The sequence below is a fragment of the Phytophthora cinnamomi genome, assembly GCF_018691715.1.
Source record: "Phytophthora cinnamomi strain GKB4 chromosome Unknown Contig54, whole genome shotgun sequence".
Classification (NCBI taxonomy): domain Eukaryota; phylum Oomycota; class Peronosporomycetes; order Peronosporales; family Peronosporaceae; genus Phytophthora; species Phytophthora cinnamomi.
The window spans coordinates 58,645-85,375 of NW_027150987.1; the positions used below are offsets into that span (position 1 = coordinate 58,645).

At 52.4% G+C, this 26,731-nt stretch overlaps 3 protein-coding genes across 3 annotated transcripts; 2 read left to right on the forward strand and 1 right to left on the reverse strand.

Annotated features, from left to right (window-relative positions):
- Positions 1 to 3,918: 3,918 nt before the first annotated feature.
- On the reverse strand, positions 3,919 to 7,914 carry IUM83_13344 (uncharacterized protein; the record flags this gene model as incomplete). Its single annotated transcript, XM_067938013.1, has 3 exons — positions 3,919 to 4,580; positions 7,504 to 7,720; positions 7,783 to 7,914. 3 exons carry the CDS (start codon positions 7,912 to 7,914, stop codon positions 3,919 to 3,921), a joined length of 1,011 nt encoding a protein of 336 aa, XP_067788334.1.
- Positions 7,915 to 12,925: 5,011 nt separating this feature from the next.
- IUM83_13345 (uncharacterized protein) lies at positions 12,926 to 15,052 on the forward strand (the record flags this gene model as incomplete). Its single annotated transcript, XM_067938014.1, has 1 exon — positions 12,926 to 15,052. One exon carries the CDS (start codon positions 12,926 to 12,928, stop codon positions 15,050 to 15,052), a length of 2,127 nt encoding a protein of 708 aa, XP_067788333.1.
- A 2,597-nt stretch (positions 15,053 to 17,649) lies between these two features.
- On the forward strand, positions 17,650 to 26,292 carry IUM83_13346 (WD40/YVTN repeat-like-containing domain; the record flags this gene model as incomplete). The annotated part of the gene is made up of 8 exons (XM_067938015.1): positions 17,650 to 18,195; positions 18,258 to 18,356; positions 18,450 to 18,509; positions 18,585 to 18,959; positions 19,034 to 19,127; positions 19,208 to 19,393; positions 19,466 to 19,509; positions 26,062 to 26,292. The coding sequence occupies 8 exons, from the start codon at positions 17,650 to 17,652 to the stop codon at positions 26,290 to 26,292; spliced, it is 1,635 nt and encodes a 544-aa protein (XP_067788336.1).
- Between the last annotated feature and the right edge of the window lie 439 nt (positions 26,293 to 26,731).

A 26,731-nucleotide genomic window follows, 5' to 3' on the forward strand; every position in this document is an offset into this window, starting at 1 on the left:
CACGCGCGACTTCTACTGGCACCACCAGTATAAGTGGGTGCGCAAGTACATCCGTGCTTGCGAGGTATGCCAACGCGTAAAGCCTGCGCCATTCGCGCAGGCTCCACTGCAATCACTACCGACTCCGTCGGAGTGTTGGAAGTCCATGTCTTTGGACTTCATCTTTGGTCTTCCCCCGGACAGCGGAGGGAACACCGGTGTTGTGGTCTTTGTAGACCGTTTCAGCAAAATGGTACATCTTGCTGCGGTGCCAGCAGAGGTGACCGCGAAGCAGACGGCCCGTCTGCTCGTCGACATGGTGTTCAAACACCATGGCATGCCGTCCGACATCGTGTCGGACAGAGACCCGCGCTTCACAGCGCACCTGTGGCAAGAAGTGTTTACACTTCTTGGGAGCCAGCTTTCCATGTCGACTGCGGATCATCCGCAGACGGACGGTCAAACCGAGCGCGTGAATCGCGTGCTCGTCGATATGTTGAAGAGCTACGCTCACTCGTTCCACTACTGGAGCGAGTGCTTACCGATGGCAGAGTTTGCCATCAATAACTCAGTGCATGCCTCGACAGGGCATACACCGTTCTACGTGAATGCCATGCGGCATCCACGTCTACCGAGTTTACTCGGAGTGATGGCTCCCACTTTAAGTGGGGGAGGATCTACGACTGCAATACAGCAGCCGCAGAAACCCGCTGACACTTGCACAGTGTCAGCTGCAACAATGGACAAACCACATGAGTCTGCGCAGGGCGCAGACCTTAGTGGGGGGATCTACGACTGCAATACTGCAGCTGCAGAAAACCGCTGACACTTGCACCGTATCAGCTGCAACATCGAACAAAACGCATGAGTCTGCGCCCTGCGCAGACTCCTTCAACAACAAGGCCAAAGTCCACGGGTCTGCGCAGGGCGCAGACACCGCGAAGAACCACGCAGAGGCCGGGCTTCTAGCGGTGAGCGAGCTGAATGACTTCAGCTCGAATGCAACCAACTTCCTTACCAAAAGACAAGCCGTGATTCGGTTTGTCCAAGTGCAATAGCAGCTTCTGTTGATCAACAGAAGCTGAACGCAGACAATGCGGGCAGAGGCAACACAAATGAATTTAAAGTTGGTTCATTAGTTTTGTTAGCTACACAAAACCTGCCTAGACATGCAGTTTCGGATTTCGGAGCAAGCAATCTTGCTCCGCGCTTCATCGGGCCGTTCACTGTGTTGGCACGGCACGGCAACGCATACACGCTAGACATACCGTCTAGCATGCGCCTCCATCCGACCTTTTACGTCGGACGGCTGAAGCCATACCGGCAGCACGAGCCATCTAGCTCGGCTGACCCGAAGCCTCGGCAGGAGCCGAGGCAGAAGCGGAGGACTTGGCCTCGGCGACGAGCAACCTCTCCTCCAGCGCGCGGACGCGCTGGAGCAACCCCTTCATCTGGGTCCCCAGCTCGACCTGGATATTCGAGGCGGTCTGCGAGACCGCCGCGACTTGGGCCTTCTGGTTCGCCAGCTCCTGCTTCAGGGCGGCGAACTCAGCGCCCTGCAGACGCTCCACGACGGCCACCCGGTCGTGGAGAGGCGCATACTGATCAGCCCGGGGCTGATCATACCCGGGGCGTGTTCCCACCCCCGCCACCGCCGATCCGTGACGCCCGCGGCTCAACCCGCTGGATTGTTGAGCGGATTGTTGACCATAGTATCCCGAAAACGAACCCTCAAGGGGCTCGTTTTCGTAGTCGTTGGAGAGGATTTCCTCCCCATCGAGATACATGGGAGCCGCGGAACGTCTTGCTGGAGGACGTTCCGGAAATGGTGAGGGCGTACGAAGAGCAGTACGCGCTGGCGCAGCGGAGTAACACGAGCGCTGCGATCATCGCTAGCGCCCGAACCCTCACGTGCTAAGAACTTAGCACGGAGCTCTTAGAGACTCTCGGGCACACGGAACGACGTGTACCCGTTCAGGTCGCGGTCGCTCAAGCGGACCGCGCCTGAAAGCACTTCGTGCACTGAAAGCCCTCGGGCACAGCGCACGGCACATTTGCCTCCTCACCAGCAACATGAAGTTGCTCCAGCTTTCCACGCTTCGAGTACGTCTCGAAGCGATCACGCGCTTGCTTAATCCGATCACGGTAAGCACTCGGCCTCTTGTTGAAGTTCTCAACAAAGGCGTTCCAGCTTTGACAAAGTGCCTGCCATTCGGGCACTTTGCTGCGAGAAGAGGTCTTCTTGCTTTGAAACCATCGGAGCTCATGAAAGAGTCCGATGTAGTAATCGCGCCTTTGATGCGTTTCCGCATCAAAGTGCAGCTCGGCAGCCACAGCGTCATCTTTGATGGCGCTGCATACGTACAGCGGCACCTCATTCGGAGGTACCGAGTTCCCAAACCGGTCCGCGATCTCGGACGCGGACGGCATCCATGGATCGCGCGCTGCAGGCGCAGTGCTTTAACATCACGCGCTGCAGCAACAGCGCGCGGAGTACTGAGAGCCCCAGCTGAAGCGAGTGGGGTATCACTCTCAGTACGCGAACGCTTCGAACTCGAAGCGTCCGATTCGTCCCCTTCACGCGGGCGAACGTTCTTGGCGTGAGGGTCGAGCGATTCGCTCGACACTGAGTCTTTACGCTTTGAGGGCGAGTCCTCCTCGCCCTCCATGTCTTCATCGTCGTCGTCGAAGTCGACGACGTCACCGTACTTCGCCTTCTGGCGTTCGAAGTAGTCGTCGATGGAGAGATGACTCCCCATCGACTTTGCGGACTTCTTCTGAGGCGCGCTCATCGTTGAATGAGCGCGGATTTCTTCTCCAAACGCGGAGAATTGACGAATGGTCAATTCCAAAGATTGACGTGCGGGGACCCCGCGCGTCTAACCTTAAGGGGGGGATGGTGTAACGGGGTTACACGTACAAGTGGCTGCAAGCCACTTGTGAATTTAACAGATAGGTTATCTGTTAAACGTTTTGGATACTTCCTCACATTGGTGTAAGACACACCGATGGATACATTGAAGTGGACCACCACAGTGAGTGGTCCACACATACCCAAAGATCCTATTGGTAGAAAGCAGCATCTTTCTACCAATCAGAGACATGCATATTAGCGGGGCTCTGACAGCCAGCCGCTGCCAACCCTTTCATAGATGATAAACAGTTTTAGCAGCTTTTAGAGGAAGATCAATTTACAAACAATACAGTTCTCATTTTACCTTAAACTAGCTACTTGGAGTCTTGTATAAGTTAACTTATATTTGTGTATTCAAATATAATTAACCTAAGTAATTACTAAGTACTTACGCTTCCTCATACACGTTGCGCAACGTGTAAGCTAAAGTAGTGAGTCAAGTTAGACCCACTACACTTGGCAGGTAAGAATATTTAGCACCGGCCGACACGGCCGACACGCACATGATTGGCTAAAATACAATATTTTTTATTAGACAAAACCTCGACAAGAATTGAGGACGGTCGTTGCCCGTGAATCCGACTTCGCACCAGCCAAAAAGCAAAAGGAGCGGAACAGCGCAAGGCAGCAGACGTGCGGGGGCGGCGCGCGCGTGCTTGGGCGTCCGCGGTCGAGGGGAGGGGGGTCCCCTCGCCACCAGTAGTGACAACACGACGCGAGCGAGGCAGCGCAAGGCAGAAGGGAGACATGCGGAGACGTTGATTGCGAGACACAAATGTTTCAATTTCACTACGCTATGTATGAGTTACTGGCACTATTTTTTTTCAGATGTGTAGATTGTAGAAGAACGGGATAAAGACCGCGTGGGCTTGGTGTGCTGTGTACACAGCTCAACCTCGCTGTGCGAAGTCGTTTCTCACTGCGCAAGCTTGGTGTGCTGTGTACACAGCTTAACCTTGCTGTACGACGACGGTTCTTACGGGTAATACACAAAATTGAAATGGGAAAATGCTGTATTTGTGTGCTTAGTTGTCTGCAGCTCGGCGAAGGCGACGAAGTGGACGACGAGTGCGTCTCGAGTGTGCACGTCGGGGGTGTTCACGACCATGATGGGCTTCATCTACAATGAAGACACGGCGGATCTCCTCAAGCCGTCGACGGTTGAAGGCCGAGACCATTGCAGGAGGAAGATTGCCCTCCGGCTCCTCGGTTTGCTCCCAGTCTACGACGTACACCCGCTGCCCGTTCCGCACGTACGAGTTGGTTATCTCGCGTACTGCGAACCTTGGAGCGGGTGTCACGGCTGGTGTTGCGAAAGCCGTCGTCGGAGCCCACTCCGTCTCACTGTCGCTGTCGTCACGAGCTGCCTGTGGTGGTGGATGCAACAAGATGACGTCGTCGTCATCGCTGTCAGGGTCTTCAGCACCAACAGCGGCAGTCTCTCCACCAGTAGAAGGGCGTTCGGCGCCAGAAGCAGCAGAGTCCACCTCGACGGTAGCAGCAGCGGCATTTACAGGGGCTTCAGCAGGAGCGTCAGCTACAGCGTCTGCGGCGACGTCTAACCGCTGGTTGTGACGCCAGTCTCGGACGTGACGCCCTTCTACGCGGCGCCCCACAGTCAACGTCAGGGCTGGCAGGGCTTGCGACAAGAAGGCCTCCAGATTCGGGTTGTGCTGTGCGCGCAGATCTGCGCGCAGGTATCGTAAGGCTTCATTGGACACCCGAGTTCTTGGGAAGTGCTGACTTATGAATCTCTGTGCAGCGACATTAAAACGAGTTCTGCTGTACGGGGTTGCCATCTTGTTGGTAAGTGAGGAAAGGATTGTTGCTCTGCATTGCTTTTTGATGTAACGAACAAAGGTTTTCTCTTTATAATATGAGGTGCTAAACAGAGACCATGTTGAATTTGCACAGTCTCAAGCGTAGGTTATATTTTTGCTAAAATATTCCTTTGTAGATTCTGGTGCTGGATCTCTGATTTGTCCAACACTCAAACGTGCCCGGTACTGTGCAATTAAATCCGTGAGCTTGTTATCTCGATGAAGTACACGTAGTTGCTTCAGTAGACCTGATCCCAGCTTGCGCTTGATGCCTAGCTAACGCAGAAAATTGTTCATGTTTGTTTGCGCTAAGTCCCCCCATTTCTTCACAGCCGCTGAATAGTTCGCGCCGGCAGGATTGAGACTAAAGCCGTAAGGTAAGAACAGCTTCATGAACGCAACAATCTGCTTGGACTGAGACTTGTACTGACGATCACTGCATCGTTCCCAGAGTCGCGGAGTCTTTGTATACCACTCGAACCAAATAGCGGATGCTGTCTTCGACGGTAAGCGTTTCTTGACAGAAGAACTTCCGGCGAAATCCACTGGTGATGGGGGAACTTTGTTCATGTCTTCGTTGGATGCAGTTTCACAGCTAGCAGCACTCCTACTTACGCGCAAGACTTGCTTCTCCAGCTGAGCGATGCGGGCGGTCTGAGCTTTGCTTGCATCTATAAGTTGGGCAATCACAGCATTCTGATGATTTATCAACTGATACTCACGCGATACTGGTTTTTCTTCCTCATCACAGGGCTGGCCTGATGATTTAACTCCACGCCCCAAGCTAACAGTTCTGACATCACAATGTGAAGAGAGAACAAGCATGACCGCATCCGTGACGCGTATGGACTCATCGGGTATCTGTCGTTGACTTCAGGAAAGTGTTGGATCAATGACGCCACAAGAACGTCAGCTACTCGCACGTCAGTATCCAATAACGTTCACCAATGTCCATACTGGACGCAAAGAGAGGTTTTGCAAGTCTGCGAATTCTTGCCGTTGTCGCCGTGTCGAATTCAGAGAGGGAAGGTACGGTGGGTTTATCGTTTGATTTCCAGTCACTGAGAACCTTAGAGACTTTGGTGTCCTCACTTGTTGTGTTGAAAACGTAGGCGAAAGCCTTATTTGTCGCTGTCATGTTCCAGTTACCGCGGTCAAATATCCACTGTGCACTCAAGGTCGAGTCGGCGTTAGCGTATTGAGCACCACCTCGACGAAAGGAATGCGACGAAAGTCCTTCTGATATACCAGCTTTCAGTTGACGTTCGCTTGCTCTTTCACGACGCGATTCACGTAACCTTGCATTTTCAACAGGGCTAACTTTGATTTCTTTGTCGATGTCTGTGACGACGTCCTTAACGGCTCGACTTGATCCTCACAAGCCATCAGTGCTTCCATCAATGGGGTGTCATCTAAATTTAGTGGTGTGTCGTCAGCTTCGCCACCAGATAGATGCTCAAGGTCGAGAAGCGAGAGAATAGGACACGACTGCATCGCCAACGCCATGCCGATCGCGTGAAGGGGGCACGTGATGAAGGAATTCTTGTCGGGGTACAGCAAAAGCCCTTGTTCTTCTGACGTTTTGGCACGAATCAAGCGGATAAAGAGCACGTTTCCACCGACACCGACATGTTGCACTTCTAAACAACCGCAAGATCTGACGCCCGCCCAAACGCATACCACATGACGCTTAGAAGCGCGGCGTCCTGGTACTCTTGCGCGGAGCTTGCACCGTAGTATAGTCCATCAATTAAGATGCGCAAGTCCTTCTTCGTACAGGGCGTAGCCTTGCTCGCCATCCCGCCTTGCTGCCGCTTGAGACAGTAACGCTCCAAAATCCGGCCCATCTTCAGAAGCCTCTGGTCGATAGCATACCGATGCCGAGGGAATTAGTCCAGCAGCCGCTGCTTTCTTTACGTTGCTGTAGTAGCTCATCACGGTGTTTCGACTTCTCACTTCGCCACCTCGCCCTTGGGCAAACGCGAGGTACATTGCGAACCGATCCAGTAGCTTGACAAAGACCGATCCTGTCGTGTCCGCGAGTAGCGTTGTGCGTACGAAGTCCAAATTCGTATTCTCCGATGCGAGAAATACATTGAAAGCGTTGATTGCAGTAGCTTGGGCTCGCATTGTATTCTCAGGAGCAAGGTCTTGGAGGCTCATTTCCTCAAGTCAAGTGTCAGCTGGGGGCTTGATATACTGCATATACGCGAATGACTTGGTTTTTGTAGTTGCGGCAAAATATCTCGCTGTTGTTGCCGACATTATGCGTCGGCCACGTGTCGGCCGTCCATTTACCCTAACCATAACAATTTTAATTGGCTAAAAATGAACACTCGTGTCAACGGATTCGTTGAAAATCCATCACTGTGCAATAATTGGTTAATTTGAGCCCATATTCAATGGAAGTATACTGTCGGTCAAAACACGATATTCATCCATAGAGTAATTCTACATTAAAGCTTGTCCATTGTATACAAAAGTCCACATCAAAGCATGTTCACTCGAATACTGTTTACCTTCGTAACTACTTGATGTAAATACTCCTACTAGTACATGGCGAAACGACTCAGGCGGGTCTTCATCAATCGTTGCTGATTTTGGTGAGAAGTAGCTCTAGAAGCGCCAGCTGTCTCGCTTGGAGTTCATGCAAAGCATCTTGCGATTCCTTTAACTCGTGAAGGGCACCAGCCAGTTTATCCTCCGAGCTCAGTGAAGCGGTAATCGCTGTCATACCTTCCTTCATTGCATCTGCGAGACTGGCCATTGGGACAGCAATTTTCTGCTTACTCTCTGGCACCGCGAAAGTCATGTTCTCGTCGGAGGATTCCACGACGTTGTCCGCATCAGCTAAATTGGCACCACGAACACCTGCTCTTCTGGCGAACGCAGTGTTAAGCATGTCGCACAGCTCAGTGTCGTCCTCACGACCGTCGTTGCCCGTTTGACGACGAGCACTTTTGCCCTGCCGATGCTCACGTTCTAGTTTCTTGTACTTGCTCAGTACCTATTACAACTCTAGTTAGTTAGGCAGAGAAGCAACTGTAGTAATACATGTCAACGACATACCTGATCCCCGCTGAACACGACTTTTAGAGTCTCAGAGAGCCTATCGGAGAAGACTTTCCACGCAGGTTTCTTCTTAAGGTTGGTATCAGCAGTTTTGATACGCTTCTTAACATCTTCATCGCCGAGTCGCATGTCCAAAAGCGATGAGATCATGGCATTCGTCCAAACGAAACGTTTCGCAGGGGGAGTCTCCGTCCGACATTGCCTTCTGTTTCCCCTTTCTGTTCGATGCCGGCTTCGTACTAGTAACACATTTTCCCAGCACAGGAGTAGCGGGAGCAGGGAGTTGAGCACGTGGGGTTTCATCCTGTTGCACGAAATTGAGTTGAGCATGAGGCGATTCTTTTCTTGCTGCACGAACGGGTTTGGTGCTAGCAGCGACGGCAGTACAGGTAGCTGTACGACGTCTTCAAAAGCGGGCGGTTGCGGACCCAAAGTTGTGTTATGTAGATGCATAGCTGGAGATGCTTGTGTGGTTTGGGAACGGTGCAGAATCAATAATGCGATGCTGGCTGCTAGCACTTCACTATCCTCGATGAATTCTTCGACGACTTATACACCGTCAGAACTCGTTCTGACAAGCTCCTAATCTCAGAGCGAACTTTGGAACGTGTCTACATCGTCCAAAACACCACTGCCTTCTAACCCTACCCGTACCTGGAATCTCAGTACGGTTTTACTTAGACCAGGGCCTTAACCACCGCGACTATATGCAAAAAGAAGATGTAAAAATCGGATTAGCCTATTAGAAAGCAATAATCGCAAGAACACTAGAATTTAATTTTCCTGGGCCTCCCGAAGTGATCGAAATTCTGTGTTGACCGGTAAGCTTGAATAATTACGAAACGGCTGCGAAATGAGCAAATCTGACCTCATTTTTGGAATCTAACGCGAATTTTTACCCAATATCTAACTACAGACAGAACTCCCAGAAATGATTCTCTATCACTTGATATGGCGCAATAAGTGATAATAATCTTCAAATCTGGGATCCACCGTTTTCACAAACAGTGCATTTGTATACTAGTTGATATTCTCTCTTTAAGCGAATAATTGATCATCCCTGCAGACGATTATTAAGAGCTTAGACCGGTTTGAAGTGCGAAGTGATCAGCTCTTGCTTCTTGTTTGCGAGCTTCTTCAGGTTATGCTCGAAGATCCATTTGCTTAAGAAGCTTTTCGTCATACTTACAGCACACGTCGTCTCGTTTTCACACGACAGCCTACGCATGACGACACTGGCAGCTGCAGCAAACTCTGCATCGCTTGGAGCGCCTTCCAGTAGAGAATCAGGTGCGTTGGTCACTTCTTCTGCTTCCTCATCAGCATTCTCTGGGCTTGGCGTCACTAAATCTCACACTGCATCATCAGAGTAGGCAAAATGCACTTCGTTTTCTCCCGTTGGGTTGAGAATATCATCAATTGAGACAGCATTGGTCAGGTTGAGAGCGTTGACAGCAGCCTGGATGTCAACAACGGAATCAGCCATGGAGCGCTTTACACTTAACGGATACACGCTCGAGCTAGTAGAAAAGTTGCAGGAGAACCCACATTTTCGCCAACAGTTTGCCACAGTATCGGTAGAAACCTCGCTCCCACGCCGTCGCAACCCACTTCATTGCTGTCAGAATGTCCACCTTAAACCAGTTCTTCTGTTGCTGGTCAGCTACTTCCAGTGCGTGCATGAGATGAAAGCGCCGATAGTGAGCTTTAAAACAGGCAATGATTCCCCCATCTAATGGCTGCAACACAGCCGTCGCGTTAGGAGGCAGAAAAACCACCTCGACATGGGTAAGCTGGACATCAATGCGCGACGGAGCGTTGTCGATTAGTAGCAAAATCTTACGGTCTTGGCGAGCCATTACCACATTAAGTTTCTGAATCCAGTGGCGAAATATAATAGTAGTCATCCACGCATTTTTGTTGGCATAATAGTGTAAGAAGCCCAGCTCTTGAGCCGATTTTTTCTTGAACGCACGAGGCTTCTTTGCATGGCCAATGAATAACGGTTCGAGCATGCTCGAACCCGTCATGTTCGTCGCCAAACCCACCGTAATCCGTGCTTTGTCTTGCTTGACGCCACGTGCAGCTCGATCTGGCACTCCAACTGTATAGCGAGGTGCACTTCTGTAAAAAAGGCCAGATTCATCAAAGTTAAACACATCATCCGGTGAGTACTGGTCCAGCTTCGGCTGAACTCGAGCCAAGAATGCTCCTGCTACCTCACTGGCGGCACTAGCTGCCTCGCCATGTAGTCGGATATGCTTGAAGTCGTGTCGTTTCTTGAAGGCTCCTAGCCACCCAGCAGAGAAGGACAAGTCCTTTGTAGCTAGCCCACGTTCCTTCAGAGCGTCGAAAAGCTGCCGGCCTTTGGCTTGTATGAGCTCGTCCGTTATGGGGATGTTGTTTGCCTGTTTGGAGTGCACCCACAGAGCTAGAGCGTCATCAAGCTCAGGGTAAGTGACAGCACGGTTCGTTTTGCGGGTCGCAGATGTAGTTGGAGCTGGTTTGTCCTTGTAAGCGCGTAAAATATTGGAGATGGTTGCCTGTACTGGCGCCTTGGCTAGGTTAAACTTGTTTTCGCCCACTTTGCGAGCTCAACCTGCGTCATTTTAGGATCTCGCTTACGTTTCTCCGCTATCTGGTACTTCTCGCTCTCAGTCAAGTTGCCCTCGCGCAGAGTTCTTGGCTTGGTGGGCATCTTCGCTACGACGGCTTGCACTTCTCTTTCCTGTTCGCATCTGTCGGTTGCGAAACCCACTGGCTCCGTTGTATGTGTGGTCCACACTACATTCTATCAAATGATAATCTGCTACTGTTAATAAATGATACACGATTTTCAGTCCACGGTGATGATCATTTCTGGGAGTTCTGTCTGTATCGTAAAAAGTCGAACGCTTCCATACGGGACGGGCACCTGAAAATTGGGACCATGAATGATGGCTGGTACAATAACTCTAAATACTGCAATTTTATTGGCCGATCTTATATGCATTTGTCCACTACAAGCCAGGGAAGTCGGTATTACTTGGGCTACGTGTGTCCAGTCAGATGTTTTATCCAATCAAGCTAGCCTTTAATTAAGCCAATTTTTACTGGTCCATATTACACAGATTAGGAAGACCACTCAATGTTAGGAACCTCTACGTCGCTATTAATATCTCAGAAGGATGACAAAACGACAGAAAGGTACAATATGAGCTTAAAAATCTACCAAATCCGCTGTTTTTGAGTGATTTTCAGGTATTTTGCAACAACAAAAAACGTTGTGCATCGTTTCACGAAAAAGTACGGAAGCACCGAACCACGACTAATTAAAGTAAAGGGTGTAGCTAAATCGGACTTGTCATTTAATATAATTCGGACTCCGAGATAAGAGGGCGATAAATTGGTGAGAACCAATCGCGACCTCGACAGACACTTCACGAAAAGCAGCGTTGCTCTTGCTTGTTCAGATTTATGCAAAATTAATAGTTTTATGTTTTTAATTATATACCACACATAAAAAGTTGGTCGTTTTTCACGGGGGAGGCATGCAATATCAATGCTACATTGCTAGTGAGTAGTGGATTGTAATCCATACAGCAATGCTTATTTGCCCTGAAAATGGCGGCCAATAGGTTTCCCATCCCTGGTCACGCGCGAGCGCGAGATGCTAGGACATCACATGTCGTGATTCATGGCGTTCCCAGTGATGCTCGCGCCTTCATTGTGAACGCACGAGAGGGAATATGCGCTAGCCTGCTCACTGCCTGGAATCACCACCCTACAAGAAAGCATACGACCGAGTCAGCACGGCGTCTAAAAGACTTGGGTGGTGCACGTTGTTCGCCACAGGAACATGCACTTCAACATGACCTTGTATCTGGCATCGCATGCGTTGTGGTGGTTCCAGCTGTTACTAACGCACGTGAGTCACACGCAACGTTGAAGCGGCCTCCCCAAGCTCGGTGGCTGTCGGCGCTTGGCGGAGACCAGCACTGGGGGCCAATTCGTAAGCAAGGCGACCGCTCTAGCGAATGCTGCAGCGGAGACCAAGGCTGGGACAGCTTTCTCGCGCTCCCTATGCGCGCCATCGCATGCTGGGGTGCGGACCGTGTGACCTTTCGGCTTTCGATATTGGCAGCAGCGACCGGCTACCGAGAAAACGGCTGCGCTGACTAGCTCGGCCAGTGTTGTCGCTGCTGACGGTGCGTCGATAGCCTCGAGTGGTCATTGCGCTCGCCCCCGCCGCCGCCGGGGCCTGATTTAGGCTATCGCCGGAGTGGCCGCCTCCGCCTCGGCCAAGATGGGGGAAGCGAGGGAAGCACGCCTCGGCAGTCAGCTGCGCAAGAGGCGGAAAAGATGAGCGTTGAATCCACCGCAGACGCCGTCGCTGCAGCCACCCATTCGGAGCCTGCAACCGCCCGGTGTCAGCAGTGTCGGTAGCAAGTGTCGAGCGCTTTTTGCCTGCGCGATGGTGCTAACTTGGCGCGCCCGAGCCGAGTTGCCCCGAGTTGGTGTGCAGCGGGGCAGCAGCTTGACCGCTTGCCGGCAGCATAGCATTTCCGTCAGCAATTCGGACAGGGGAACGTTCTGCGGTGTCAGGGCCCGAAGTGCCTCGCATTTTCCGGGCGACCAGCATCGGGCATAAAGCTGAGTTGGGAAATTTTGACGCGGCTGCCGCGCGTCCCACCTTCAAGAGTATAGTGAATCCAAGTCATTTGTCGGTCCTTTTTGCCGGCAGCCGCATCGAACAGTCACAGTAGGCCTTTATCGTCAGCACACGCATAAATCGCACCGGTCTCATTTCTAATCCGGCGCGTAAATCCTCCCCGCCCAATCCGCACTCGACCCCCGTATGCCACATCCCATAATTCCGGCACTTTAATCCGCGCCGACCCCGCCGCCAATCCGCATCCTGCCATCCGGCATAGCCCCCGCTGCGGCATCCACCCGCCAGCACCCTTCCTGGCCTGCCGCGCACAAGCGAAAACGCTGCGCAGAAGCCGCGACGAAGCAAGCCGACGCTGCGCGGAAACCGGGCCGCGCGCGTGAATAAGATCCGCCCTTGGCCTCGTTCGTACGCCCGCTGACACCGCAATCTCCCCGCTGGTGTCCGCGCCTCGTGCCTGCCTGCATTGACGCCTCCTCCTCCTCCTCCATGCTGATGACCGAGACGTACACGCCGCCCGCCGCAATGGGCACGGCCGCGGCCAACAGCGCCGCGGACGCCGACGCCGACGCCTTCAACGAGCGGCTGCGGCTCAAGATCCAGCCCAGTCCGCCCAAGTTCCCGTACCGGGACGACCCGTTCGAGCTCACCGTGTACCTAGTGGACCCGGCTGACCACCTCAAGTCGGGCGTGACGGTGCCGCTCAACGTGGAGCTCTACGCGGCCGAGAAGATGATGCCCGTGGAGAAGGACATCCTGCACATCGACCCCAGCACCAAGCCCGTCATGAACGGCGACGGCATCTGCAAGCTGCGCGTGAGCATCAGCGAGTGCTCCATGGCGCTGGGCAACCGCAAATTCGTGATCCACATCTCGGCCGCCGCCACCAAGGACACGCTCAACCTGAACGTCACGCCCGCCGTCACCTCCGAGATGACGGTGATCCAGCACCGCCTGCTCATCCAGGAGAAGCTGCCCGAGCTCTGGTACAAGGACGAGGGCGGCCGCGACAAGTGCATGACGCTGCCGATCTTCCTCGTCAACGCCAAGAACGAGCGCGTGGGCAACCGCCCCGTGCCGCTCCGCGTCACGCTGCTCTATGAGAACGAGCACCCGGTGCTCAAGCAGGACATCCTCAAGATGTCGCCCGACTGCCAGCGCACCATCGACTCCACGGGCAAGGCTGTGCTCAAGCTGCGCATCGAGGACGTGTCCAAGAACCACCAGGGCCAGGCCTTCCGCCTCAAGGTGGAGGCCGACACTGCGCAGTCGCCGCTCAACTTCGACGTGGCCTACGACCTGAGCTCCTCCATCTCGGTGCGCTCCAAGCGCAACAAGCGTCGGCCAGGCAAGAACGCCCCCGCGCAGATTACACACCACATCATCGCTGGCGCGTCCACGCCCATGTCAACCACGTCGTCCCCAGCCTCGAACGCGGACCATGAAATGATGCTGGCTGGTGCTTTCGGTACTGCCGCCTTCACAGCTGATGACCGACGCAAGCGGATGCGCACCGGAGGAGGCAGCGCCTCGCCAGGAACTCCGCGCGTGGGAGGTAGCCCGCAGTCGGGCAACTCTCTCACGGGTGCCATGGAGAGCATCCTTACCTGGACCGGCGGCGTTGTAAACGGGCTACACCAACTGGAGTGGCAAACGGTCGGCTACGAAAGCAAGAGCGACGGCACGGCTGACCCGGAGCGACCGATCTATCGCTGTCCGGCATGCTGGCGCTACAAAGATGTCATGACGTACGAGACGGCTCAGCACGACACGAAATGCCTTATCGCCAACCTTCTGCTCACATATGCGACCGATACCATGGGGCACCTGGACTTCGTGCTCAAAGGTATTGAACGGTTCCCTGCGATGATCGCTAGTGCGCAGGCTGCTGCGCAGAAGGCAGCAGCGAAGCCGATGGGTCAGGTGCAGAACGCTGGAACGCCTTCGCTTGTGAGCCCACAGAATGCCGGCATGATGGGTGTAAACCCTTTGACGGACGATGCGATTAGCTCGGCCATGATGATGAACTCGAGTATGGGGACTACGGCAACGTCAAACCAGTTCTCGATGAGCAACAGCTCGTCAGCAATGACGACCGCGGCGTCTGGACTCACGGGTATGGAGGGGCCTCCTGGTCTCTTCCGGAATAATTCGGGTGGTCTTACGGAGTTCATGCGCTCGTTGGATGACCAAGATTCAAACGACCCGATGTTTTACCAGAATCTCGCTGCCAGTGGAAATAGCAGCAGCGGTGGCAACCAAATTGCTGATGCGATTGAGATGCAAGTGTTCTACGTGGTAGCGCGCATGGTGACGCTGAACTCGAGCAATGCCATCGGCTTCCCGGCGTTTGATATGAATATGAACCTGTTGGGATTCTACCAAGAGGGCCGTGAAAACGCAACCACCGAAGTTGTATTCGTGCCCGTGAGTGAGATTCCAGCCATTTCGCAAGGAGAGATTATGGAGACCCAGCGGTTGCTGCAAGGAGAAATGAAAGGTAACAGCCCGGCAGTGCATACGTTGGCCCGTTGCAACAACGATTTGGTGAAGCTCAAGGAAGACGTGATTCTCTTCCACTGGAACGCAAAAGATCGGATCACTCCGAAGTGGTAGACACTCGGTGTGCTGCTTATTGGTTTTATGAAGCACCAAGTGATCTCGCGATGGATGCAATTCAACACGTTGGGAGTGGAAGGCTTGCGTCACACCACCACCCATGCATGTTACATAAACGTAATGTTGTACAGAAGCAATCTCGCGACAGGAGGAAGGCAATCGTCGAGATGTAACGCGAGTAGCCAAAGAGGAGAAGGCGTCCAATGAATACTATAAAGACGAGCAATATAAACGCGATTTAATGCTACGAGGGGCCGTCCCTGTCTTGTCAAGATCGTTCCTGTCGACTCCAGTCTGAACAGCGCTCGACCAACAGCCTGCGGAATCCTAGCGTGACGGGCTGCCGAGTATTGACCAACTTGTGCATAGTCTTCTTGAACTTCTGCTTTGGCGGTAGGTCTTGGCCATTGATGCTGCGAAGAAGATCACCAACAGATACAAGTCTGGATTGCTGCGCCTGACCAGGGCCAATTCGCTTCACGTAGACGATCAAGGCGTTTTGACGGTCGGCGTCTTCGTAGCAGCCGAAGGTGATTCCAAGCTCACCTTCGCTCCAGAGAATACTGTATGCCGAGCCGAATGTGGAGTGTCTACCATCCATCGTTCCTTCGTCTGCGTCGAATGACGAATCCGACAAGACTGTCCGCTGGAAACCCGGCGGGCCCTCACGCCGGCGGAAGCGAAGCACTGCAGGCTTTTGTGCCACGCGGAGAAGAGTACGAAGCTCCGTCGTGGTCAAGCCTGAAATGCTCCAGTTATTGATGGCAACGAACAAATGCCCGACAGCATCATTCGGCAGGTCCAGAGTGGATTCCTTCAGGATTTTGTGGACGATCGGGTATTGCCTCCATCTGGGTGTTAGGCCGGTGTTGTTGCTGTGTGGTATCTCCAGTTGCAGTCCGAGTTGGTTCGTAGTCCAAATCACTTCATACTCTTGTCGCTCTCGAACCAAGGACGATTGGTGGAGGCAACAATGCTCCACCATCGATGCTCGCACAAACAAAGCCCGGTGGTTGTCTGCATCTAGTTCGGTTTCACTCGGGGCATGATTGTTTGGGGTTGTTGCTGGCGATGATGACCTCGAACTGTGCTCATAGTGACTGCCGTCCTCGCTTGTGTCGTCCGAGTAGGGTGGGCGGAATACAAGCTTTATGGGCTTTGGTAGCTTCTGGAGATCACGGCACAAATCATCTAGGAGGCGGCCCTCAGTTCGTATACCGTTAATGGAGTAGAGCTGAAACCCATGCTGGAGGCGCTCCATGTTGGCGGAAGAGCCTTTGCCTGTCAAACGATTCACAAGAGATGCGCCTGAAATGGGGTCTTCCAGCAGAGTCAACCCCAGCGGACCACTTTTCCACTCTATCAGAACTCCACGTTGTGCGTCTTCGACTGTCAGCTCTGCAGAACCACCAGGACGACCTCCAGCCTCCAGTTGAAGCCGAGTCTGAGCCGCATGACCACCCAATGGCATGAGTGAGCGCACGAATTCTTTGCAGCGAAGTTTGGCAATCGCACGAGTTGTCATGCCAGTGGTCGTCAGATTCGGAATGGCGCTGCGTAGAGAGATGGACCGCTCCTCTCCGGATTGCTCGCTAGCAACCTGACTTCCACACCAGCGATCATCGGCTTCGCCATTTGCAGCACGCTCAAACGTTAACCGCAATGGCCGGGGGCACGTTTCGACAAAATCCATGGTAGGCCCGAATCCGGCAGCGATCGCATCCATCCCGTTCACTGCCACCAGGATGTCTCCGAGTCTCACGCCGAGAGAGGAAGGGTCCTCCGAGCCGCGGCGACAAGGGAGCCGAGTTACGACGGGGACAGCATTACTACCATCGGGTGTGAAGAACAGCCCCAGCTTCTGGTGACCCAGCAAAACATCAAAGCGCACGCGCTTACCGCTTGATTGTGAACGAAAGCGAATGATTGACGGACTCCTGGACATTTGCACCAGCACGATCGCCGCCTCCGTGTCCATCGTATGAACGCGCTTGCTCGCGACGGTCTCCAAAACGTCTCCCGGTCGAATCCCCGCTTCCCACACTCTCTTCTCCGTGATGCGGTCAACCCTCAACTCGGCGTCTTCGTCACATGCCAGCGGGTGCTCCTTGTCGTCGGTATTCGTTGTCAAGGTGAACCCTGGGTCTCCACCAGTCCAAACGAAGAAGCGGAGACAAGTGAACTCCTTGTGGGTAGAACCCCAGGAACCTGGGTCACGTGCCGATAGCCGATGCGCCGACAAGGTCCCCCCAACACGCGGTTGCTGCTTCGAGTCGGCGTCTTGGCGCCGGGAGAATAACGCTTGTCGTAGTCGTTCCAGCGTCATCTTCGAGCAGCAACGTACCCGTCCAGCTAGCACGAGGATAATTCAAAAATGCTCCGCTGTCGTGAAGTGCCGTGGCATCGAGTGGAGCAGACTTGGGTTCCTCGATGGTTTACAACCATGTCACTCAGTAGTCTGTAGGTCCATCATTTGCCACGTCCACGTTGTACTTGTACATGTACACTTCCACTTCAACTCCCTCTTGAATCCGATACGTTTTGGCGGCAAAGCTGTTATCGCGTTCAAAGTCCGCACAACCGCAGCCGAAGCGATGAAGCGCTTGGCGTCGCAGCCGATCACGGCCTTCTTCCCGCGCAAGCAGGCGCGGCGCATCAGCATCGAGTCCGTGGACAGCGACAGCGACAGCAACAGCAGCCACCATGACGGTGCCAACCCCTCAGCGCCGCCTGTGGAGCAGGACCAAGAGGAGCAGACAGAGCAAGACCTGGCAGCCACAAGACGCTGCGCTGCCGCCCGCCGAGACGCGCGCGGAGACCTGACGGGCATCCTGCAGCGCCGCGAGCTCGTGGGCTGCGCGTCCACGCGGCAGCTCGTAGGCGGCCTGCGCGGGCCGAGGCGCCGCCGCAAGCAGCAGCTGGTGCGCTGGGCGCTCACGCACTTGCAGCGGCTGCCGCTGGAGCTGCAGCTGCCGCCGCACTGGGAGCGCCAGGCCGGCGCCATGAGCTCCGAGGCGTTCTACGCCAGCTGCCTCGAGTTCGACGCGCAGGGCGTCCTCCTGGCCGCGGGGGCGTCCAACGGCATCGTCGCGCTCTACGACTTCGACGACGTGTTCCACCGCAGCTTAAACCTCGGGCAGGTGGGTGGGAGATGAGGGAGGAGCCATGCAGGAGCTGGAGGACTCACTGCTGTTATGAGCAGAGGCTGCATAAAGAGAAGAGTCAGGACGACCAAGGCGCTGCTGATGGAGACGTGGAGGTGCAAGAGCAGGAGACGATGGCTGATGAGATCTTGCACCCGGTGAGTTTTCCATACACATACGTTGCTGATGTTGTTGTTATCGAAGTGGTTCTCTGTGTGTAAAATTACTTTTTGCTGTGTGGCGCGATGCAGATCCATACAATTTTCACTCCGTTTGAGGTCAAGTGCATTCGTTGGAACCCTGTCAATGAGGTAATAGTTCTTATACGTGTGTTGTTTTTCGTGTTTTACTGGGTGCTGATGTGAACTTTTGGCGTGAATGGAAAGGATGAGATCGCAGTGTCTTTCTCGAACCGCAACGAGATCCAGATCTTCAATTTGCGCAAGTTTCCGAACAAGCCGCACAAGGTGCTGAAGAGTTCGACCCACCCGTCCAGCGGGTACAACGATATGCTGTATCTTCGTGCGACCGAGCCCAACCTGCCAAACTCGCGTCAACTAGGGATGGCGAAGAAGAATCAGCGTTCCGGAGGCTGCAACATTATTGCTGGCGACGTCGATGGGGCTATCCGCATGTGGGATGTTCGGTTCCCATTGAGACCAGTATGGAGCTTTCCCACAGGGTCGCAGCCGATTAATGCGTTGGTTCTGTCCCCGAACAAACAGTTTCTCATCTGCGGGAACGAGGCTGGAGTTCTGATGGTACAGTATATTTATTACGCGATGCGTTCCCATTCGTACACACCTGTTAACCTCTAATATTTATTGGCGTGCAGACATACGACATTCAGCGCAAGGTTGTTCCAGCATTTGGTTCAAAACCCGTGCCACAGCGAAAGGCAACGTTCAACATCATGGAGGCGATCAAACGTAAGTAACCTATCACCCGAGCTGTTATACTATTTAGCGGGTCACTAACAATTGCCACTTATGCTCTTGCTCTTGACCAGCTTTTTTATCATCTGCGTCTATCAATGCCGTGATCCTCTCGAACCGATCGGGATCACCGGCTATAACATCAATGCGGTTAGTACCGCACGCTGAAACGCAAGTGTTGTGCCAGTTGCGAAACGATTGGGTCGTGGTCATCGATTATCATACAGGGTCCGTCGTGAAGCTGCACACGTTTATTCGAGGTAAAGCGCAAACAGCCTGCAGACAAGGCGCTATTACCTCGAGCTCACAGTGTATTGGTTCTGTTTGAGCAGGTCTAAAGCTGCGAGAGAAATCAAAGGCAGAAGCCTCGCCTTCGGTGCTCTCTATGGCTTCGGAGAGTCAGTATCAGCGGGACTTCTTGCCGCAGTCATTACGGAATTCATGGCTCTCCTGCCATCGTTGCAGAGGCACGATCTTGTTTGACGAATCGATCATGTGCACGGGGATCCACGACACGACAAGCTTGAACGTAATTGATTTACATCAACTACGGCGTGTTGAGACGCCAACAACCGCAAAGGATAATGTTGCAAAAGACGAGGTAAACGAGGCAAGAAGCAACACTTCATGTCCTGAATTGCCCCCGGTGGAACGACTTGATCGTTTCCGCATCCGCATGAGCAGCATCATCACTGCTGTGACGGCCCACCCTAACCATCATTCGGTTATCTGCGGCGGTGAAAATATGAGGCTGCAGGTGATGGATGTTATGACAAGGCTGCATGTAGAAGAATACAAGAAGACGGTCGGGGAAACTACAACAAACGACCAAGGAGCTGAAAGCTAACCGGTAACATGCTACTGAAGGCCACAAAAGTTTTTTTTGCATTTTTTTGCTGCGCCAACCTCGTGATCTTGTTGTGCTTCATTGCTAACGTGTTTGCATTTCTGCCACTGCAAAGGGGTGTCGATAAGTACTAATGGTTTGCGTTTGAAAGTGCTCAAGGGCTTGTTACAGATTTTTCTTGTGCTCACAACCTTTCTATGCGAAGAAACATGTTCCATAACTAAGTCCCGGCCGTTGTGGCTGACGCTTGAGGGTGTTGCAAATAACGAAGCCGATGATCGCTGGTGTGGGAGTCAGGTTGCTAGCGAGCAATCAGGAGAGCAGCGAAGGGGATCCATCTCGTTACGCAACGCCATTCCAAGTCTGATGGCTACCGGCATGGTATCCTGTGGCTGTGCGGATCAGTCTCGTGGTTCTGCAGAGCCGACAGCATTGTAATGAAACCAAGCGGAGGATATGAACTCGCAACGGAAACTTGTTACCAGACTCTTCAGAAACAATGACAAGCTGGTATTTTTACATGGTCAGTGACCCATTGCATGGTGCACTAACACAGCGACCAAAACCCAGGGATGGCGATGCTAGTGCGGTTAACGTGATGGTTACCGTATTCTGACGATAACGCACAGTACACTTAACTACAACATGTTTGACCCGACGTGTACTCGATAGGCATGACTACCATTGGTCTCGTGTGTATATTCCCTAGGTATGTGCATCATCAAAGCATACCAAAGTAGCGTTTTTTACCTCGGTTTTTTCGTGAGTTTGCTAGGGCTGCAGATGTTTCGAGTGGTTGCTTTGGAAGCCGCCACCTCCAGGAGGTCACGCGTCAAAAGTAATCATTCGTATGGGGCAAATGTAGCCGTGAGAAGCTGTTCTCTGGATTTTATCCAGAGTCCTTAGGCGGATGCCACACAGGTCCCATTATTCTCCAATCGAAGTACCTGCATAATACGATTCGTTCGATTCGGTTCAACAGGAGCTTGAGGGGACTGTGATGTTGAATTGCCTGTGCTCAAATCAAATTATGCTGGTGTGTTGACCCATCCAGTTTTTATTAAGTTGAAAACCGATTATTTCAAGTAACTCGAGTATAATGCCTGTGACAGGTAATTTATCTGATCGCTCGAGCGACATCCGCGGATTTTTTCCGCGTTCAGCAACATGCAGTCCTCGTGGTGAGGGGTGGTCGCCTACGTTCATTAAGACAAAGTCGTGCGCCGCACGAAGAGAAGCTCTGAAATTTGTGGCGTAAATTGGAAGAAGGAGAAGAACACAGCTTGAAGAACATCTCCGCATTGCGCTTGAAGCACTCGAACCAATCGACACCTTCACGTCTGATTTTTTAATGCGATTGACTAATAGATTTCAACAATATGAGATTATTGGCTTATATATTTCGCACTTAGGTGAGGTGGACGACACAGGAAACATTCAGTTAACTTATGGTTTTATGCAAGTTATTATATCCAGCATGAAAAACCAAGCGGTATTCTCATAGCACCTAATATTTGATTTTGAAGGGTATTTGACTTGGCAAACTCGCACACTCTGAAATAAATTTCAGGGACTTCGTGCCAAACGTTCCAGGCTGGTGTGGAACGAAGGTTGAGCCAAGCCGGTCCAGGTTGACCCTCTTCGGAAGGGGAGAAAGTATAGTTTTCAGACAGCGAGCTGTGGCACGCATGATTTTCGTGGGCGGTCATGGCGTTCTGAACCAAGTAGTGGATGAGCTCCTCAAGAGCGCAGTGCCGTCTAAGAAGGCATCATGCCCGCGACCTAGGCGGCCAGCATCCAGCTCTTCGTGCCCACCCTTGGCTGTGGTCGACAACGACCACCGCTGCAGAACGGCAATTACGCCGAGAAGAAGATCAACAAGCAGGATCATACTGCAGGATTCCTGCAGCAGAAAAAGAATCCTGCTCAACCCGAAATGCTGTGATTTTTCCTAACTTATTGTTGTTGTTAGCAAACTAGTGATGTTAAGTAAATAAAATATTAAAAAACGAAAGAATAGTGGATCAATGCCATGGAGAGGGAATGACACTTACTTATGGCGGCACGCCTGAACTAGGTCATCTGCGACTTGGCTGGGAACACTTGTGTTGTGAAGTGCAGATGCAAACATTGATACAGGTTGCTGTGACATGGACGACCTCGAGAATCCGATGGTTGCTAATAGAATTGGGTGATATGCATAATACGCAAGAGCGCTATGGTGCGTGACTCCCGGTGATTGCCCAGTTTGGCGAGGTGAAACTGTGCGTGACCGCCATCATGGATTGCCTAGTTTGGTAAGATAAGATGAAACTTGTGCGTGACCGCCATGCTGAGCTGCGGCAGAAGTGGACGAGAACTTCGCAATATTCCTATTTTGAAGTTTTTGTGTGTTACAGTGTGTCTTCCAGCCGAATTGATAGTCGAAACATTTTCCGTGGAATAAGAGTTATGGCGGCACTGCACCGAGATAATGAATCGCATGCTGAAGCGAATGAAGATATCCACGAGGTGGAGGACGAGAAATGCAGCCAATTGGCCTCAACGACAAGAAGTGTTGTTCTCCTTGATCGAAATATTATCTCGATCATAGCTCAATCAAGCAGCCCTCCCGGTTTAAGTGACAGCAATCCAGAGCTGTTCCGGCGAAGCACGGCTTTGTACAAATACTATTACATCAACACAATAACATAGTGATCCGTGATTCACCTCCACGGTCAAGCTCAACTTTGGCGCGCACGACTAGCCCACTTTTACGCGTGTTTTTATTTATTTATTTTATTTTATTTTTTTTTTTTTGGGGGGGGGATCTATTTGTGTGAGTCGTTAACTATAGAGTCCTGGATTTTTTTTGTAGGCTCAGCCTATTTGATGCGTTGCCGGTAGCCATCATGGGCTAGAATCGCGATTGCAACGTTGACGTTAAATGTTTCTTGAGCCTTGATTGGAACTCATGCTTGGGGCTTGAAGCCCAATTTGCTTGGGTTGCTTGGATTGCGCGTGAGTTTTTAAACCAACTGCATCCTTGCCAAATGCGATCCAGGACACCACCCAAGTATTACTTGAGAGGTGTCCCGTATCGCATTTGCGCTGGCGTCGAAGTTGTAACCAACCTGTTTTTCAGGGCAAAGTCACGCTTGCGCATAAGATGCCGCGGCGGCTTCGCTCAACTCAACAGAGGTGGCAAATGCAATCTCAGCAACAGGGAGACCGCAAGGGTGCATCTGCAATGACAACAACAGGCGTGCGTCGCGCGACTCGGGATGCGATCCTCGCCGTCGAGTTCGCTAACGCCATCTGTAATACATACAATAATTCCATATGGAAAGTTTCACGACTTTGTACATGACCTACATGTGACCTGACCTGCTGGTGACCTCTAAAAGAAGGTACTGTTGATTTTGCTGCTGGTTCGGCCACAAGTATTTTGCTGCATGTATCGCTGTCACTACTGTTTGGTTCTCGTCAGGGGAGTGTCGGACCAGCGAGGTTCCATGTTTTGCCACATTTCACCATTTTGCCGCTGTGCGCGAGTGTGATCCGGACGTGCGCTTGTCGTGCGGAGCGAGCGAGTTTGCTGCCGATTTGGCAAAAGACACTTTCGAACAGCACGAGCAGCAGCACGTCAACGCGAATGTTATCCGCAGCGAGCACAAACGTTTGGGCACGAGCTTTTTATTAACTGAGTATGAAGTGGACCTACTTTGCCTCACTACTACGGCTTACACGTGCGCGAACGTGTATGAGGAAGCGTTAGGTTTAGTTTTGACTTGAATGAATTATAGCCGAGTCCACGAGTATAATTTAAATCAAATAACGTTACCAAGTAGCTAATTTAAGGTAAAATGAGAACTGTATTATTTCTACGTTGGTCTTCCTCCTAAATGTAATATTATCCATGACAGGGGTTTGCGATCCGCTGGTTGCCAGAGCCCCGTCGACATGCACGTCTCTGGTTTGTAGAACGCAGGCCAATATGATCTTGGGGTATATGTGGACCGCTCGTTGTGGTGGCCCTAGCCATTAGTATACCTTACACCAATGTGAAGAAGTATCTAACTTCCTTACAGACACCTATCTGTTAGAATCACATGTGACTAAAGTCACTTGAGTGTATAAGCCCGTCACAATTAACGCCACTTTTACGGTGCCAAGACCGTCGTGATAAGTGCATTTGCCCGCATCCTAGATGGTCGTCTGTGGCAGTTCCCGCTCCAACCAAGTCCTTCTGCGCACGGTGAATGGCCCGCGGTGTGGAGGTCAGCGTAGAGAGAAAATTCGGATCTAGCTTTGGAGGGAGTCGTTAACCCCCTCGTTACCAACGTCGTATCTTATGACATGCCTTTTCTGTAAGTTACGACATTGCAGCGACATCAACAGGGAATGGCTCAAGCCATACTTTAATCAAGTGAGCTTGAAAATACGATCGGAGAGGTAAAACAAAAAAAAACAGAAACGGGGTAAGATGGAGGGAGTGGAATGGAGGTTAGGGGAACAGCGAGCCGATCGCAAAAATGAGTGACCCCAACCTCCTCATTCGAGAATCTGCCGAATGGAGCGCACCCGGATCAGTCGCCGCACGGTCTCCGCCGCCGTCCCCACCACCAACCGTGACGTCGACTTCCCGCATAATCAGACAACGGCAAACAAAATGTTGCTAACGCGCCTTTGAGAGTAATCGAGATAATCGTCTTTTAAATTGACCGACTGAAAATCGTACGTACGCGAAGTTTTGAGAAACGGGCCTTTTAGCAAATTCAAAAATTTGAACGGGGTGTATCGACGCTCTCACTTGCAGGTCGCAGATCATTCGTGAACACACTTTCAAAGCAAGATGCAGACCCACCAACCGCACGCTTCCTCGTCGCCACCTTCGCCGCCCCCGTCTCCAGCTGCTGGCACTGCGCCTTCCGCCCCTGCCCGGACCGACACAGGGACGACCAGTTGCCGGATCACCGACAGCCCAGCCGCGTTGCTGCCAGGCGCAGCGAAAAAGAAGGCGACGAATCGCCACGTGAAGGCCATGCCTACTCTACGAACAGTGGTGGGGGTGCGGAGGGCGAGTCTAGCTCCAGTGAGGAGCGTGACGACAGAGGCAATGAAGACTTCTCGCTAGAATAAAGTGACGAGGACAGCGATGAAGAGACGTTGACTGCAGAGAGCGCACCGAGCACGGCAGAATTGGAGGAGGACTTAAGTGACTTTTTGTTCGACACTGATCCCAACGCTCAGGTGACAGAGAGTATTCAGTCGGGCTTGCGGTCGACTGGAACTTGCATGAGCACCGCCAGGAGAGTGTACAGGCTAGTATTCTTCTCTTGTTTGGCCATCTGTGACAGCGAGCACAGCAGAGACTCTAACTCCATCGCCTGGCCGTGCACGCAATGGTTCTCGCACTGGCGAGGAAGCAGAGAACGCGAGAGGTTCCACTACTACCTTCCATTCGTTGGTCAAGTCTGTCGTCCAGTGTTTGCTCGCTGCTACGGAGTAGTGCCGATGACTCTTCAGAGCTACAAGAAACGGATTCGTGACGGTAACATGGCCGTCAAGGACCACGGGCAAAAAAAACAGCCCAAAAGAAGAGAGGAGCGCCAAGCAAGAAGCCTGCAGCAAAGACCAAAAAGCGCAAGTCTCCAGCATCGGACATTACAGATGCGTAGGTATAAGAGAGATGTCCACCATTTTGTTGCTTACGTCCACTGGTAATTCAAAATGTTACTTTGTGACTGAAGTCAAAAATTGGAAAAATATTCAAAAAATACCCCCATGGATTTGTAATGAACAGAGAAAAATGTTATTTTCGTGATGTTAGACATCGATTTAGTTAATGCTGAAACCACTACTGGATACCTCGCGTGATTTTGCTCTAGAAACACAAATAAAACAATTGAGAGCTCGACTCGAAAATGGAGATAATTTTTTGGCTGGCCTCGTCCTCAGCTTCATCTTCATCAATTTGGCTGTGGAGTAGCTCAAAAGATAGCCAAGATAACCCTCTTTCGAACGGTGTCCCTAAATCGCGATTCATACTTTGGTTGATTAGTAATTTTTTGTTTGCCTTTGTCTCACATGTGGCGGCAGCTGCGCACGGCGGGTTGGAATGCGAAGCACCCGAGAGGCCAGGTGAATGAGTGGAGGTACACGACACGTGATGACGCCCGCGTATTCATCGGGGAAGCCGCGATTGGGAAGCATACATTGGCGTCGTGCCTGCTGAATGAAAGCGCGCAGGACGTGGACGAGAACGCGCAGGACGTGGTCATGAGCGTGGAAGACGTGGACGTGCTGGACGAGGCCAAGGAGGATGCCTGAGATGACAAGGTGCGGCCGTCCCAGCATTTTGCTGACGCAGGGCACTATGGACGCGATGTGCGGGCCGTCACGCGCCAACAAGAAGCGGCCCGAGAAGGGGCAAGTCGATCTTTCGCTAGGAGCTGTGACGCAGGCCGGCGAGCTGACGCAGAACGTGCTGCAGGCGGATGAGACGGAGCGTGCTGCAGCAGCTAGCCTGCAGCAACTGTCCGCCCCGTTCGGTACCGACAGAGGAGGAGGAGCAAACCGAAGGGCATGCCTAAAAATGGAGGTAAGAGCGCATTCGACAACAAGACGGGTGCTGTCGCAGTAGTGCGAAACCTGAAGCTAGTGCTCGCCAGCAACGGGCATCGGTGGCACGTCGTCGTGGTTGACCGGTTCTACGCGTCTGTGCTGCTCTGCGTCGAGTCCCTGACCATGAATGTCGACGCCGTCGGGA